Below are 17,076 nucleotides of genomic sequence, written 5' to 3' on the forward strand. Positions count from 1 at the left end.
CGGAGGGGCCGCTGGCGGAGCGAGGTTGGGGGGACGCCGGGGGGCGCTGGGGCCGGGCGGGGAGGTTGCGGGGAGAGAGGGTGTCCGGGCGCAGAGGGCGGGGTGCCGGGGCGGGGTGCCGGTGCCGGTGGCGGTGCCGCCGCGGGGTGCCGCCGGCGGGTGTCGGCACATTCCGGGCAGGCGCACTGGGCGGCGCGGGGCGGCGGCGGCGGCGGCGGCGGCAGTGCGCGCTCGGAGCCCATGGAGGCGGCGGGGCCGCAGCCGGGGCCGGGCCCCGCGGCGGGGCCGCAGCCGGGAGCCGAGGAGATTGACATGTCCCTGGGTAGGTCCGGCGGGGCGAGGGTCCCTGCCCGGGCGGCGGGGCCGGCCCGAGGGCGCTCGGGGGGGGAGGGGGGGGCACACGACTCGGCCCGGCCCGGCCCGGCCCGGGGCTCCGTGCGCCCCCGGGGCCGGTCCCGCCGCGGGGCTCCGTGCCCCCGGCCGGGCCCGGGGGTCTGGTCTGTTGCTCGTATGCGTCGTGGCGGGGCGGGTAGAGTCGGGCAGAGGAGGGTGGTGTGGCCCCGCAGTGCCGGTGCCCCCCGGTCGGCCTGCACCCGGTCGCGGTGGAAGGGGACCGGGCAGGAAAAGGCGAAGAAAGAGCCGGGGGTGGTGGGGGCGGGGGTGGGAGAGAATCACGGCTCCAGACCCATCTGTGTGCTTTGCTGGCAGCACCCCGTAACTTCAGAGGGCAGAGTATCAAACGCCGCTTGATGGGAGAGGCTTACGTAAACGAGCCCTCTATTGAAATAAAGATATGAGACATGTCCTCGGGTGTGCAGGCTATTTATAGCAGCTTGCTCGTGATGCTCACCATTCCTCTGGCACTGGGTATGTGAACTGTGCATAAACAACTGCCCTTCTATTAACTCCGAAGGCTTGGACTCCGACACTTGGACGATAGGTCTTGGTGGATTATCGGGTTGACATCTCTGCTGTGGAAGGAAAGTCCACTAGCACGTTTTATTATTGGGCCAGCTTTCTAACCAAAATCTTGTGTCATTTCTTCCCAGCAGTGAGCCACTTCTCAGGAATAGCAGAACATTTCCCACTGCAAATTCAAACAGATCCCTTGGCTGATGCACCTTTATTTTAATGGTGCTATGAGGATTTACAGCAATAGTGGGTCCCTAATTTTTCATGTAGTTTTTTCCCCATGGTGTTGCACACCCTTTTTCTGTTTGCTGATGTGCAATAATCCCTTTGCTTTTGCTCTCCCTTGGTGCTTCCCCCAGCCACCCTGGTCAGACCTCCTGTGGTCCACCTCCATATTCAATCCAGAAAACACCTTACTCGGGGCGGAAGAGAGAAGTGGAAAACAAGAACCTTGGTGAAGAACGGATACTTTCAGTGTCAGGTGCTTGCTTCTGTGCTTCCAGATAAGTTGGGCCTTACTTGAGTTAGCAGTCACTGGAAACTGCAGGAGTTAGTCTAAAGCCGCCCTGATCTAATTCTGTCTTGAGGGCATAGGGTTACCTTAAATGACCTCTCAGGATCCCTTCCAGCCTTATGTAGTACTCCATTACATTGCTTTGTTAACCCCATCATGTTTATGGGTGCAAAAGACAACTTGTACCCAAACAAAAAAGGACACTGAATGGTGATAGACCAGACACCTGAGCATTCATCTCCTCTCTGATCCCAGCAAGCTCTTCCTCACACTGTAGATAGCCCACCCTTGGATGCCTGCATCCACCTCCCTGCAGAGCAAGCAGGGATGCTGTTGATATGCTTCAAAGCAGCCTTGCGCCCCAAATAGCACATGTCCCAAAGGCACACTTAGCTGAGAACATCAGCGCATTCATACCAAGAATATCGCCCAGCGTCTCCCAGCGTGCTCTCTTCCTGGCAGACTTGATAGAGAAATCACAAAAGCAGTCACGCAGCCTATTCTTACCTCTGCTTTCGTTTGTTTTCCCTGGGCTTTGTATTAATTTGGAGACAGGAGTTTCTTGATAGAAAATGACAAGTGACAAGCGCTGGAGGTATGATGTGCTGTTTGTGATAATCACCCATTGAAAGCTAATGGCACTTCTGTGCTTTCGCTCCAGCGATTCATTAAGGAGCTGGACTAGCCACTGCCTGGGAAAAGGGCTGATTTGGACACTTCTTTCCTCACTGATTTGTTAAAGGAATGTTAAAACATTCTGCTTGGAGCTTAACAGATGTAGCTTTATTACTTGCTGAATATTTTCTGGAAGGTGTGAGGTTAAAAGAAGAAATTGTTGGAAAATACAAATTAATGAGGAGGTGTCCCTTTGCTTATCCTCTTCATCAGAACAGCTTGAATTAAGAAGATCCCCTTGATTTCAGACAAACTCATTGAGAACTGGGGAGCTTTGAGCTGTTTCTTTATAGAGCTCTGCATCTAAAAGTAGTTTGTTCATGGTCCAGATACTTCAGCTTCCAGTGCCATCTTTTAAAGAGTTAAAAACACTTGTTGAGGTTGGGCATAAGCTTTCAAAACCCTGTCAGGTATACTCTGGATGCTGCAAGTGGATCATCACCTTCCTCTGTGTCCCTTGTGCTCTCTCTGTCCTCTCGTAAAACACAGCAGTTTAGTACAGCTCGGGGGGTGTGCAGCTGGTTACAGCAGCAGTGCCTAGGGAAGCACCCAGGGTGCTTGGTTGGGTCTGAACTGGTGAAACCCAGTGGCAAAATGTCCTTGGGAGAAATTTTGTGTGATCTTCTCAGTGCCACTAATATAGTTTTAAACCAAAAGTGTCTAAATCACAGGGAAAGTAATTGGTTGTTTCATACAAGCTCTGCGCCTTGGGAACTGCATTTGCATGGTGTCTTGCAAAGAATGTGAGAAACGTCATAGTTCATGGAAGAGCTCAGTAGAGTACATTTTCAGAGCTGCCTAATAAGTTTGGGTGAGGGGAGTCCAGGGACATTGGCAGCACATCCTGGGTCAGTTTTGCTGCATTCAGGCTGTTGTATACCCCTTTTGGGGTATAAAACCTGGTGGGGTGGCGACTGGGATTCAGAGGTGAGGAGCAGCTGTGCCTGGTCGCAGTGCTCATACTGCAGCAGCACAGGAGCAGGCTGGTTGCCCTCCCTCCTGTCTGCAGAGAGCTGTGCAGGGTTCCCAAAACATCTTACTGCTGCTGGCAGTGGGGCAAGCATGGAAATCAAATCGATGTGTTCAATGTGAGCTGGTTCCCTTGATGCGGTGTAGACAGGTCTATACAGGACAACCCAAGTTTTTCAGGGGAGAGCAGGCATCCCTCGCACAGTCCTCTTGTATTTGGGATATTCTCCTTCTCTGCTTCACCAGACAACGGCAGAAGCTAAGAGGTTCTTGCTCTGTGGTTGACACATCCTTATCCAGCTGTTTCTAGGTTAGCAATATTAAGTAATTAAGCAGGAGCATCTACCCCAGATAGTCAGAAAATCAAAGAGTTAGGTCCTGAAGACTGTGGAACTTAAAATACAAAGTACTGGTGATTTTCATGTGCATGTTGCATCTATGTGCTTACTGGTTTTTGAGCCATAAAGGTTTATGGCTTCAAGCTTCATCTCATACCACCAAGGGCTAGAAACTTGCTTTGTTTTTTTAAAGCACTGAGGAAAGATATGCAGGTAGCTGACTCCAGGAGATGGGACTTGAAAGGAAACCGTCCTGCAACCGCCTGGTGAGCCATGAGTGTTTGCAGACCATGATGTCACCTTTCTTGACAGTCACTCTGTACAAGTGAGATTCCTTCCCCGCAGCCCTCACATCGCAGCCTTTACTGCACCAAGCTTCAGTTCTCCCCTTTACAAATTTAGGGGCTAGGGGAACATTCATACCACTTGTGTTTGCATGACACTTGAACAGCATTTGTGTTTATACATCAGGGACACGTCCTCTGCATGGGGCAGCGCCCATGTCCCGTGCATGGCAGGGGGAGCGCCTTGGAGCAGCCGTCACAGCATGGGTGCACCCGTGGGTGCTTCTGCCCATTCTTCCCCCTTTGACCACCTATCCCACAGCCTTCCAAGTCAGACCTTCTCAAAAAATGTTCTTTGCCCAGCAGTGAGCTCCCGGTGCCCCTGCAAAAACATATTCCCTTATGCTTGTGGGAAATCTGCAGGATCGGATCCCTCGGTGGGATGTGAGTCTGAAATCTCTGTTCTGCACATGGTGGATACGTGCTGGATGGTAGCACATTTTTAAATAATTTGCTGCACTCTAATCTCCAGCCCGCAGGAGCCGAGTAAATTGATCCTATACTTTCTGAGCTAAGCTTAGTCTTTTATTGTTCAGCCAGCGTAGCTTACAGAACCGCAAGCTCCATTTTTACTGTGGACAATTGCAAGCACTGAAAGTGGGAATCACTGTTAGTAGAAAGTGCAGGTTTTATGGGTTTCCCCTTTGCCATTTCAATCTAGATGATATCATAAAACGCCACAGGAAAGAGCAAACAGATGCCAGCACTGCAGGGGACGGGCGAAGGCAGCAGGTCAAGAACAGGAATTCGGCATATGGGTATGGACGGCCCCGTTTCCGCGCCTGGATGCAGAGGAATTTGCAAGGTAGGTGAGCGCCTTGGGACGGTGGAGGCCTGCCAAGCTGGAAAACACATTTGTGTAACAAAATACAGCTCTTAAATCCTTCTCCTGTCTAATTCCTGTGTGCATATAAGATGTACTCGGGCTCTGAATAGCTTTTCTGTCTGCAACAATGGAATATCAGGGCCCTTTCAGAGCATAAATTCATCCATTTCTCTCCCTTCCACTCTCTCATGAATTACTAATTCAAAGTGACTTAATATCTAGTCTCTATTCCCTTTTGGCTTTGCATATTTTAATTATGCCTCTTCCTAATCCTCTTTTTCCCAGAACACACTTAAATTACCCCTTCAGTAACTGTCTTTGATAGCTCAGTTATTGGAGCTAATTTGTCTCTTTTGCCAACCATGCTATTTTTATGATGAGTTTTTTTATACTACCGAGTGATCTCACACTAATCTATGTTTGGTTCTACTAGCTTTTATCTACAAAACCAAAGTGACCTGCTGCATGAAATGCCATCTCTATCAAAATTTTGCTTTTTTTTTTTTTAACTACTGCTAAATCACTTCATTGAAGATTTTAGTGACATTTTGCAGCAATGTCGTTGCAATCTTGCCTTGGAGTGCCAATGGCACATCAGGCCAGTGGGCTTGCTAGGAGCAATCCTGCTTGTCTCCGGTCTGCCTCCCACTCTCATGTTCTTGGTCTCCACCACATATTGCCTTACCAAGAGTCATTCCAGTTCAAAACAGAATGATGATAATTGCCTTTTGCAAATTGATTTTTCTGTCAAAAACACAGGCTTTGATATTCTTCCACACTCAAGTGACTACTGCATGCAGAATCAAATAAATCAAACAAAATATTTTTTTAGCTATTCCTTAGAAAGGAGAACTTTTCTGTTCATTTGTAGAATTATTTCTGCTAGTCTTAGTATTTCATAGGTTTTAACTGAATCTGAATTCAGCCCTGGCAAGTGCAGAGACCCACCATGCTGTGTGGTGCTGATGTCAGTAGCAATTTTGGGAAGCTCAGCACGACTGGGAATCTAGCCCATAATTCTTCAGGGGCTGAAATGCAGTCCCTTCTGGGCTGAGACGTGATAACCATTATCAAAATGACGATCAGAACAGCCCAGCACTGTAATGACAGAGGCTGGAGAAGGGTATTATGCTGATTAATCCAGCAAGAGAATTCGTGCAAGCTAAGTGCTGTTATCCCTCCTGGAATATGGCTTAAACCATCTCCCCAGTGGGAGAAAGATGATTTTTAATGACAAGAAATTTGAATTTCAAATATCCTTGGAAAAAGAGTCTGTCAGGCATTGGGGCTTCTCCCCAGACTGGTCTTGCTGGGCAGAGGTGCCTCTTGGCCAACGCAGGTGTGCTCAGCACCAGGCTCTGAGCGTGCACCCAAACACGGTGGGGGCCTTCCCCAGCTGGGGTTTTATTCAAATGTTCTTTCATTACTAAAAATCCGCCAGACTTTTTGCAGAGGTGGAGCCTCCCATGTGTCACACTTCAGGATTCACATGATGGACCGCGGCCTTGGTCCCCAGCTGGTGTACACGGGGTACCCCTCGGAGGCTGATGGCTCCGGCATTAGTTATTTACACCGGCTGAGGCGTGCCTGAGCGCACTGCTGAGCAGAGGCTCTCTAATGCAAACTGACTGACAGGGGCATGATTTTCTAGTCAGGGCTGCCTTTTGCATCAGTCCCTCCCATTGCACAGATGAAGTACCAGGAAAGGCAGCTGAGCTCAGTCTGTCTTGCCACAGAGGAGATGCCCTCTCCAGGGTGCAGAGAGCTATGTTGCACGGCTTGGTGGCCTGCAGGAGAGCAGTCTGGCAAACGGGCAAGAGAGAGGGGCAAGCCCAGGGTGGGCATTGAAGGGAACAAGAAAGGGAAAAACAAACTGTGGGGACAGAACCAGGAGGGAAGAAAGGGCTGTTAAACACAGCGAGACAACATCTAGTCAAAAAGACACAGATTGCCAAAATTCAAGTGTTTGGAGAGGAACATTTACACACCTGCGCTTCTGCAGTGAGAGGGCATTGTTTGCAAAGAAAATAACGACTGGCCCCACAGAGCCTGTGAACACTATTGCATTTTTGTAAGTGTTCCCAACCAGCACCTCCGGCCGTAAGGAGCGAAGCAACCCCGACGTGCTGTTTGGGAGGTGCTTCCCACGGGTGAGCCCTGGTGCCCTTTTGTTTTAGAGCCAGAGCAGCTCAAATCGTCTTCACTTGTATTCCAGTGTAACCAGCCCACACTGGCGCCGACCGGTGTTACACCCTGGGGCTGGAGCCTTCATTAATCACTGCGGTGGTGGCCTCTGACAGCGATGTCACCACTGCCTCAGAGCACTTCATTTCTAATTGCTCCAAGTCATTATAAATTGCCGTGGTGTAGGAATCAATGGTATAGGATCAATACATGCAACTAACTGCTCTGTGGTTGGTATCAGTGAGGTTCTGCTATATGGTCCAGGGTTTAACTGCAGTCTTGCTGCCCTCTGCCATGCACTGCTTTATGCCTGATTTATACACCCCTCTGAGTATGTGCATACGTTTCAGTGGTATAGCGACTCAGAAAATGTCTACTTCGTTATGACTACAGAAGTTTATCGTGTGGAGTAATTAGGCTTCAATACACTATGCCTCCATCTGATGGAGTGCTTTCCTCTCGCTCGACACTTCATCACACCTCAAAATCATAAACGGGCTTAGGGGAAAACGTTAAATGCAAGATGAGCTGTTGGTGTGCATGTACTGTGCAGTTACGTAAAACAGCAGCAGAAGGTGCCCCCTTCAATATATGTGGTAAGGATATGTCAAGCTGAAAGAAACCCCATATATATATAAAAAAAATTACGGTCCAGTCTTCGCTTATCAAGTGCTGTAATGTGGGCACTCAGAGCTATTCCAGGCAGCTGTGGCATTGGCTTCTGGATGCTCGAGTCACTTGCATATCTGTATCAAAAGGCTTTTTCCTTTTCACAGTTAATTCATAGCAATGTGAGCTGTGACAACAGATTGACAGGTTTCCTGACGTGAGTGTTCCTGCCTTTATTAGGAATCAGAATTGTGGAAGGCTTTTCTATATTCTTTCAAATCAAATAATGTGTTTGTCAGTCCTACATATAATAAGAATGTTAATGAGACATTGGAAAGATAAATTATTTAATATTCTGCAAAATTACTTTTCTGGAATTGTGATTCTTGCATCACTAGTTATGTAGATACTCCTATATCATATTAAGTTAACCTTGTAATTAATTTGCAAAACTGTAATAATAAATTGAGTTTTTAAGGATGCTAAAATAAGAGTTTATTTTTGTAGGACCTAACCGTTTTAGAAGAGGGTTTGGACAACAACAATATAATCGGAGACAGTTCAGGAATACTGTGCCCGGTCCCAGGAGAAGACCAGCTGCTGCATTAAATGGAGTGAGCCCTTTAAATCGCCAGGCATCGGCTCAAGAGGTAGGGTGGTAAGGAAGGTACAGCTGTTCCCAAATGTCATGTAGAAATCTGCTGGATTTTATGATCCTGGATCACCCCAAAGAACAATCTACATAAAAAATTTACAAGCACCATCTTTTATATGCCCGTGCATAGCATTTGCAGGCATAGGTGAGTACAGACACATACGCATATAAAACAGCAATTTTCCAGTTGGTTTTATAAGCTTATGACTTGGCATAATTTTACTGAATCAGTTCCCATGGGTTTTACAAACAAGATTTTTTAAAAATGTGTTCTTAAAAGATTTTAAAATATTTCCATAAAAACAAATTCCATGTCATCTCATCTTACTATTATCGTTTAGAGGAGGTATGTTAAGATTCACCATTATTTGTCCTCCACCCAGAGCATTTACCAAGGTTCAGTAAAGTCAAAGGACAGACTGTTGTTGACTTCAGGTGGCTTTGGTTTAGAGACATATTTTTGACTAGCAAGTGGGTATCCCCCCCAGAGACACTGATTCCCAGTACTGTGACAGCCATGGGTCAGATCGCCCACGTGCTTCAGTGTAAAATGCATTTTTTCCATCCATGGCTTTCCCTTTTTCAAGTTTAAATGTTTAGGTCTTATCTCTGCTCAAAAACACTTTTAAAAAACAGATTGAAATATTTTCATTTGGGTTTTGAGTTATTTTTAAGACTCAAGAGATTGGAAGGAAGGTACATGTTCACCATTAAAGTAATTCTTACAGCTTTCTTCTGAGTGTCACTAACATTAAACTGTCTTGGTGTAGAAGGTGGAAATCAGGCGGGTAGATAGTCCTCTTGAGAGGGGGTTGTTTTTATCCTCACTGATGGAAATTCCCTCAATTAGGAGGTCACATATGCTCAGTAAGCTTTTAAAAAAACACCAAAGTGGCAAACAAGATGGCAGATTTAATGGCTGTGTCCTGTGGGTATAAGAGAGCCCTAAACTAAGCATGCATGTGCATGGAGTCTGGTTATTCCTGAAAATAAAGACTGCGATGACTCAGATATTGAGCGTGGCTGGGTATTTGCAGAAATAAACCAAGTGGGAAGAATGTGGAAACACATCTCAGTTAGTGGGTAGTAACAGTGGTGGTAGTTGTCCCACAGAAATAAAAGTCTGTGGCAATTTGCATAAGTAACTGCAGGAGGACCTATGCTGCTGAGGCGTCTTCTGATGTGCTTCATGCTTCAGGGCTTGGACTGGGCAACGTACGTGTCCAAACAAGAAAGAGTCAATGACCGAAAAGAAACCTGAGCAAAGCTATAATGCTAGGCTTGTGCGAGATTTGCACTCCATGGACTAATCTGTTTTTGTATTTCTGCACTATTAGAATGAAACATTCTTCCTGGTACTTGTAGTTTCATGCCCAGGAACCAAGACACACATACTGATTGTTGACAACAGTGTATACTAAGTCCAAATGTTGAGACTACAGCAACACTGCTCGGTAGAAATCTTTCTGCCACAGATACAAAAGACCATGGAAGAGACCAGTTTTAATAGATATAGTGAGGAATCAGTTTCCTATCATGAAAATATCAAAGGAGGAAAAAAAGCACTTGCAGAGCAGGGTTGTTCTGTTGCAAGACTGCAGAAGTTGCAAAGGAATAACAGTTGGGAATGAGAATAGGGGGAATGCAGAGCACAGCGCGGGGCTGAGCCCCCTTTGAAGCAATTGCAAGTGGTGCTGAGCGCATCCAAGAGCAGTGAGGGAACCTCTGCAGTGTCAGCAATCGCCACCTGCACTGAGGAGCAGGGTGGATTTCCTCCTAGACAGAGCCATAGAAAATGCCAGATAAACGCACCGGCTTTTCAGGCAGCGGCAGTTGGTGGAGGGAAGGGCGGTTGTGTGCTGTCGCTCGTGCTCACTCCCTCTTTGTGCTCTGAGATTGCGGGATGGGTGGCAGTTGCTGAGCTCTCGCTGCTCTTTCAGGGCAACAAGAACGATGCTTTCTCCAAAAGCAGCAGCAGCGGGCAGCCAGAGGGACGGCGACGGCCACCCCCAGGCCCCAAGAGATTTAGAGCAGCTGCTGCCAGCACCAACTCCCCGGGGAGAAGGTAAAATCTTTGGTGACTGTGGGCTTCTTTGGTTTTCAGCGATTCCTTGTGCCGCTCCTGGGGCTCTGCTCTTGGTCTGTGCCAGCTGGGAGTGGCTACAACCGTCTTCATGCAACATGAGAAAAATACCCTTGGGTATGTTAGGAAAGCACCTGGAAATAGAATAACCTCATGCTGATAGTTCATAATTCAGGTATTAGATCTGTCATTTTATTTTAGAAAGCACGGAAAATGTGACCTTTGTCTTTTTATTAAACTTCTCCTCTGTCACTTTGGGGAAAACTTTTGAAGGGTGAAATAGCATTTATTTTCATAAAGGCAGGAAATACAGAGTCCGGCTGTAAGGGATAGGCAGGGAGAGGGAGTCTGTCCTGGTGAAGGGCTGCAGGAGCAGACGCTGCACCCCAGGAGCTGTGACGAAGGCAGGCTGCCGCGTACTGGGCACAGTCTTGCTGCCTGTCTCATTGTGGTCCTTGTGTTCTCCGAGCTCGAAAGGAAGCTCTGTTGCAATCCCGTCTTTCTCTGCTTTGAGTAGAGCAGGGACTGAATGACCTCCAGAGGTCCCTTCTGACCAAATTTTTTCCTACGGTTTTCTTCCATGATTTTTTTTTTTTTTTTTTTTTTTGACAAGCAGAGTTCAGAACAAACACAAGCTGTTGTTTCATTTGAGCAGAAAAACGAGTTCCTCTGAAATCCTTTGCTGGCAAAAAGACTTGTTGGGCTGAACTTGGTAAAACACAGCCTCACTTGCTTCTCATACTGCTTTTTAATACCACGCTGGGTTAGGTATTTCAGCATTAAACTTTAGGAGAGACCTGGCATCATATTCACCTATGTGCTTTTCTCTCTCCTCCTTTATCAGCAGGCCTTTCCTGCTAAACAGGGGACCAGCCTTCCAGCAGAAGCGGATGCAGCAGCGGTTCTCCAAAGCCAACTTTCAGAGAGGGGTCAGTATCAAGACTTTTTTTCTGCAACCTGCTGATGGTGACAAGCCTTCAGTTTTACCAGCCTTTGCCCAGTTGTATCTTTGCTTCCAAAAGTAACTGGGAGAGATGGATGACTTTAACAATGAATATATTCCTAGGAGAGTATTTGCAGGACAGGCAATTTTTAATGCAGCTTAATATTCTGACAGCTGGAAAATAAAACCTGGGCAGGTGATAAAAGTAAACCTTGCAGCTTATACAGCAGCACAAGCAGGGCAAAATAAAGGCACCCCATACAGATCGCTGTGCCAGCAGGAAACCCAAAATTAGTGAATTTCTTGACAACATGCAAAGAAAGTGCTATTCAGATATACCAAATGAAATACTGGAAAAGGAATCATTGTTTCTGAGAGCTAATTCTTTAAGTCATTTTTTTTAAATATATTTCACAGCAGATGGATGCTAATGGAGAAGGGAAACCACCAAGGATGAGAAGGTAATTGGTGAACAAAGGCATGCTGCAAACATGTTGTGCTCTTTCATGCTCGAATTGAAGCTGGATACGTGTCCCTGTCTCGGCAGGTGGCAAGTGAAACCCAGCCCCGGAGCAGTTCTGACGGTTTCTGTGGCTAATCCCCAGGCGGGCCAGACTGGCGCGTAAGTAAATGAGGTGATTTGTTAGGATGGGAGCCCTACAAAAGCCATTGCAAATCCTTTTAGCATTACTGCAGCTTTGCTTCTTCTATTAGAGTGCGCAATGAATGGTTCAGGCCCAAAATGGTTAGCAAATGATGTCTTGTTCCCTTGCCGGCATATCTGAAAGGAGACGGTAATTACCATGCGGCTTGTTTGCTATCCAGAGTAAGGAGAAATGGAAGCGCCAGCAGTGTGCGGGAGGTGGCAGGCTGGCTGTGCTCGCTGTGAGGTGTCGTGGGGGAAATGCCGCGCGCCCCGAAAGGACACCGCATGCTTGCTGTGTCAGAGGAGCCCAGACGCTGGGAGGGGGCAGCTTCACCCCTGGGCTGAGCCAGTGCAGCCGCCAGACCCGGCACCCACCCAGGGGTAGAAAGAAGGGTGGGTGAGGGCATTTGGCATGTCCTGGGTGCAGAGAGCACCCCATGATAGCCTTGATGTGACACAGTCCCCACTGCTGGAACTCTGCCTGCACGGCAGCTCTCCTGGCACCCTTCAGACTCTCCCAGGCTGCCGTGAGACATGCCACGGGATGTATGGGGCATGCGGGTGTCTCATTTACTCCTTGCTGGTTTGCAGACGATAGGAAGCGAGCTGCCTTAGCATCCTGAGTGACTTCAGATCTGTGCTTTCCCCAGGCCCAGATCCAAGCGCCCGTTCCTGCGAAGCCAGAGGCCCCCACCACGGATGGCCAAGCCCCAGCCCAAGGGAGTGCTGCTGAGATTCAACTTCCGTGCGATGGCCAACCAGGTAGAGGATTGTCGACAGGACAGGCAGCACCTTGCACCCTGCAGCAGCCCTGCCGCTAAGCTGTTAACATCACGCTCAGGTTTTTGGGGCTGCCAGTTGGGTTTATCTAGCATAACCCGGGAGGAAAATCCTGTAGCCGTGTTGGCTAGGTTGCTCACAACACTGAAAGCACCTGAGAAGACTATTCTGCAACTACAGACTCAGCCCAGTTTTCCCCACTCTCTTGGCCCTTCTTGGCCTGTCCATGTGCTTTCTCGGAGCGGGGAGATGCTGCTTGTGAGTGGTCCTGGCCAGGGGAGGCCGTTTCACTGTCAGTGCTCCCCACTCCTCAGAGACACACAGCACTTCTGGGCTTTGCTCTCTCTTTGCTTTGGTGACCTTCTTGGTGCCTTGTTTTATGCTGAAGTATGGTCCAAGAGCCCCGAGGCAGGTCAGAAATCCTGCTCCACCTTCTTCATTGCCGGCGTTTCTTGTCTGGACGGTTTGGTTTTACTTGATGCCTTGTGCTCAAATGCCATCTGCTTGTTCCTGTTCTTGCCGAGGACGCCCAGTGTCTTGGGGCTGGGTGCTGCTTGGAGGTTTTCCAGCCACACACAGTCTGTCGAGCTCCTTGTCTCCGTGTGCTGAGTGGTTTAATTGACTAACTGGCTGTGAAGCACCGTCCTGACTGATGGGCTCTAATCAATACCCCGCTACAAGTTTGGCCATGCTTTGCCACGAGACGTGGGACTGACTCGCTCTCCCTTTCCCCTGCAGACCAGCCTGACGCTGGATGAGAGATTCTCTGGTCTGAGGAATAAGAGGCGCTTTACAGCAGCCAGGAGCGCCGGCCGGACAGTCACCATGCCTTAGCACTGCATGCTCGTCACAGGGACTGCCCATAACAGTCCAGGCCCTGTAACGGGCAGCTCAATAAAACTCGATAGATTTCCTCTGAGATAGCTAATTTGGCAATGTGCCGTCTCCTTCCTTACACGCAGAATGAGTGAGCGATTGAGGGCAGGGATGAGGCAGGACAAGAGTTGGGGCCAGAGCACAGGGCAGGTGGGACGTGAGCAGGGTGGTGGAGGGGGACGAGCGAAGATGGATTTGCTGGGAGTGCTCTGCAGGGGAGCCACGGGGCTGGCACCAGCCCTGTCCCCCTGCCAGGGCACACTGTGCTGCCGGGGGTGACTCCTGCAAGAGGGAGGGGGGACCATCTCCAAGCCATACCCGACAAGCCTTCCCTGTGTTGTCCCATGGGTGGGAAAGGGTTGAGGACACTGTGCCTGCCTGCATGGGAGACAGAGCGGGAAGTGGAGCACGTGCGGGGCTGAGGGACGTGCCCCAGCAGTGGCACCAGTGGGGATGCTCCAACTGCCCATGTTCCCTAGCATCCATCTAATTGCCCCATTTGTTGTGTGTGCAGGCATCCCTGCCCGGAGGTTTGCAGTGTAAGACCTCTCCATCCTGAAAATGTCTCGCTCTGCTCCAATAGTCAGGCTTGAGCACCTTGCATTTCTCTTTGGTTTGCTGTGCTGTTCTGACTGCTGCTGCTGGCCCAGTTGCGGGGATGGGGTGAGACATGCTGTGCCATGCCTCACATGGAGTGACCGTCCTCGGTGCAGAGCACAGACAGGCTGCCCCAGCCCAAATCAGGTTTTCCAGTGCTGCATTAGGGATTTCATAGGTGCAGCTCCACCCATGCTCAAAGCACTGGCACAATTGAACTAGCAGCTGCAGGAGAGAGGCCAGGCTCCACAGCAGTCTGATGAACATTGGCTGAGATGTTAATGAGGTGGGTCTAGACATTTGTTAATGAAGCCCTGCACCAACCCTGAGTCACTGATCCGTTCTCCACCCACTGCTGTAACCCAGCGCCGAAAGTGCTGGACACAGCCTGTTACCGGGCTCCAAGCTATACTTATTAAAGTAAATATTTGATAGACTGCTTTACATTTTACACTGAGCATCTTTAACAAGAGACTGGACTCGACGTTGATTTTACAGGAATGTGTGAAATGTTGTTAGTTGACGTGGTGATGTACGAGTCCAATGCACTGAATAAAAGACTAACTTGTCAAACGTCACCTCCGTTTATTTCCCTTCCTTCAACAGGCTTTTGGTGCAAGTTCAGCCTCGCAGCGTGGCACTGCGGGGCACAGTACGCGTGGCTGCATGGGCTGCTGCCTTGGTGCTTTGGGGGAGGCCGTGGTCCCCGTCAGTGCCCACCCCCAGGCAGTGGGGCAGTGGCCTGGCCACGCGGGCAGTTTGTGGCTCACAAAGCTGGCTCCAAAGCAGTGGGAGGTTTTCAACAGGTATTGTGTAAAATCTTTGCTGTGATCTCTTTTGCCTTTAACATTATCAGCAAAATTGTCAGAGCAAACCTGGCTCTGCGTATGTCCAAATGAAAATGTATGCAAACTGACTTCCAGGTTAATGAACTCGGGAGAAGACCTCACCGCTTCATGCAAATAATCTGGATGTTATGGAAGATGAACAAGAAACACTGTCACAAATGGCAGTATCCCTGATTTCAGTTGCGCCTCCACTGTAAATATTGCCAAAAGATGGTAGACCCGATCCCTTCTTAAACCAGCTTGCAAAGGCATGGAGCCGTTCAGTCCTGAAAGAACAGCTGAGTGTGCAGCATCCCCTCAGTGTTCAGAGCATGCCCTGATACTATGCTCCAAATAAACGTTTTTCAGCAATCTGTACCTTGTAATTTTTTTAAGTACTCCTTAAATAAAATTGAAGGCTTGATGGTAAAACCCACTCTTTTCCTAGCTTGATTCCTCCGCCAGGGCTGGGTGACACTTTGCACGCAGCAAGAGACGGAACAGGGTTTACACAGAAAGGGCACTGAATTTATAAGTAGCAAAAAAAAAAGCATAACGGTCGTGCTAAAAACATACCGGGAGAGGGCACAGAGTCGGTTCACTCCAACAGGCACCAAATACCCCTAAACTAAAACCAGCGGGTAATTATCTCTAAAATTACCCCTGCTGCCGTGCCGGGCGGACTGCTGCCCAGAGCCCGGCTGCTCCTCGGGGAGGTGTTTGCCGGCGGCCGCCCAGCCCGCTGCTTCAGCCACCTCCCGGGAGATGGGTTCGTCCCCCAGCCGGTGCCCGGTGCCGCAGGGGCGGCCCGGCCCGGCCCGGCCCGGCCCGGCCCGGCTCTCCCCGGGAGGTGGCAGCAGGCGGCTGCGGGCGGAGCCCCCCGCCGGGGCGGCGTCTCTGGGGCTGGGGCCGGGGCCGGCGGCGGGGGGCAGCGCTGCGGCCCGGAGAACGTTTCTACCCTGGTTCGGGCCAGCCAGAGCCGTCTGCAGGGTAACAGCTCTGAGGGGGGCCGAGAGGTTTAAGAGCGTTGGGGCAGCCGTAGGGGGCCAGAAGAGGGTCCCCGTAGTGCGGCCCAGGGGAGGGGGGACACCAGCACACGCGGGTGGCCCTGGTCGGTCACTGCACCGATCCCACGGTACCGGCGGTTTCTGTCCCGAGCCACTCGTGTCGCCGTGATTCACAGCATTTGGTGGGGTTTTCTTCCACTGATGCTTTTTGCTGTTTGCTTTCTCGCTATTTGTCTATGCCTCCAACGGCCGGTATTACAAGTGAATGAACGTTGCTTTACACCCTCTGTAATTTATAGACCTGTACTGTGTTCTCCCTTGCCCACACCTCCTTTATAGGAGAAGGGCCTCGCTGTATCTACTTGTCCGTGGCCTCGAAGCTGATCCATCCCTCTGGTCACCTTTGTACCTTTCCTAGCTCTGCTACATCTGCCTGAGAGAGCGGGGCTGAAGCACACACGGTATTTGAGATGGATTTATACAGAGGCTCTGCTTTGTTTTCTGTTCCTCTCCTAATAATTCCTAACATTCCAGTTGCTTTTGAACCCAGAATAGCCACTTGGAGCAGGAAATGGTAAGGCACATTTATACTGGTTTAATGAAACAAGTTTCCAGGGAACGGTTTCTGCAGAAGCCAGTCTCGCAGTGGTGGTAGAGAGGGCACCTGGAAAGGCTGGCTGCGAGAGGACGAGCCCAAGGGTGCGCTTTCCCATCTAAGCTGACGTTCAGTATTTTCTTAGCTGTTCATGGGATGTCTGGTTTGATGCTAAAAGCTACCTTTAATGAACTTAACAGATAGGGGGTAGAAGGCCAGCTTTCCTTGCGAATTTCCCCGTTTGTCAGTTCTTGCTGATTTTAGTGTCGTATGACCAGGAGGAGATATGCATCAGGTTACTCCCCAGGATTTTGGGGCACGCATATTGCTAAGCTAGCACAGGGCAGGGTCCTAAAGTGGTGCCCCAGGAGCAGTAGGGGCCTCAAGAAGAAAAATGTGTGGTTTAGGGCAGACCTGTTGGTCGCATCCATCCTGGTAACAAAGCAGCAGCCAAGGCATCACACACGGGGGCTGGCAGCGTCTCCTGCATTGCACAGGGGTCCTTGCACCAGCATTTTGTCAGACTGGCTGCAAAACAGAGTCAGGCAGGGCAGGAACTCACTGGCTGGACTCAAAGGTGCAGGGGGAAGCATCAGTGGAGGTGGAGGTGGAGTCCACTGTCAGCAGCAGTAGTTGTTAGTTTTTAGGGGTCCTTGGAGGGAGTCAGACAGCCAGAAACCACAGACAAAATATTTA

At 49.6% G+C, this 17,076-nt stretch overlaps 1 protein-coding gene across 3 annotated transcripts; it reads left to right on the forward strand.

Moving 5' to 3' along the window:
- The first annotated feature begins 207 nt into the window (after positions 1 to 207).
- LOC126050097 (UAP56-interacting factor-like) lies at positions 208 to 14,524 on the forward strand. 3 transcript variants are annotated; one of them, XM_049827537.1, is made up of 9 exons: positions 208 to 322; positions 4,414 to 4,557; positions 7,879 to 8,021; positions 9,967 to 10,091; positions 10,954 to 11,038; positions 11,470 to 11,513; positions 11,600 to 11,674; positions 12,349 to 12,460; positions 13,217 to 14,524. In XM_049827537.1, exons 1-9 carry the CDS (start codon positions 241 to 243, stop codon positions 13,310 to 13,312), a joined length of 906 nt encoding a protein of 301 aa, XP_049683494.1. In that variant the 5' UTR covers positions 208 to 240; the 3' UTR covers positions 13,313 to 14,524. The 3 variants fall into 3 exon arrangements, with proteins under 3 accessions (XP_049683494.1, XP_049683492.1, XP_049683493.1); XM_049827535.1 differs by having other exon boundaries at positions 12,349 to 14,524; XM_049827536.1 differs by lacking the exon at positions 208 to 322 and adding an exon at positions 2,190 to 3,674 and having other exon boundaries at positions 12,349 to 14,524.
- The last annotated feature ends 2,552 nt before the right edge of the window (positions 14,525 to 17,076 follow it).

This window comes from Accipiter gentilis, chromosome 24 (assembly GCF_929443795.1).
Source record: "Accipiter gentilis chromosome 24, bAccGen1.1, whole genome shotgun sequence".
Classification (NCBI taxonomy): Eukaryota; Metazoa; Chordata; class Aves; order Accipitriformes; family Accipitridae; genus Astur; species Astur gentilis.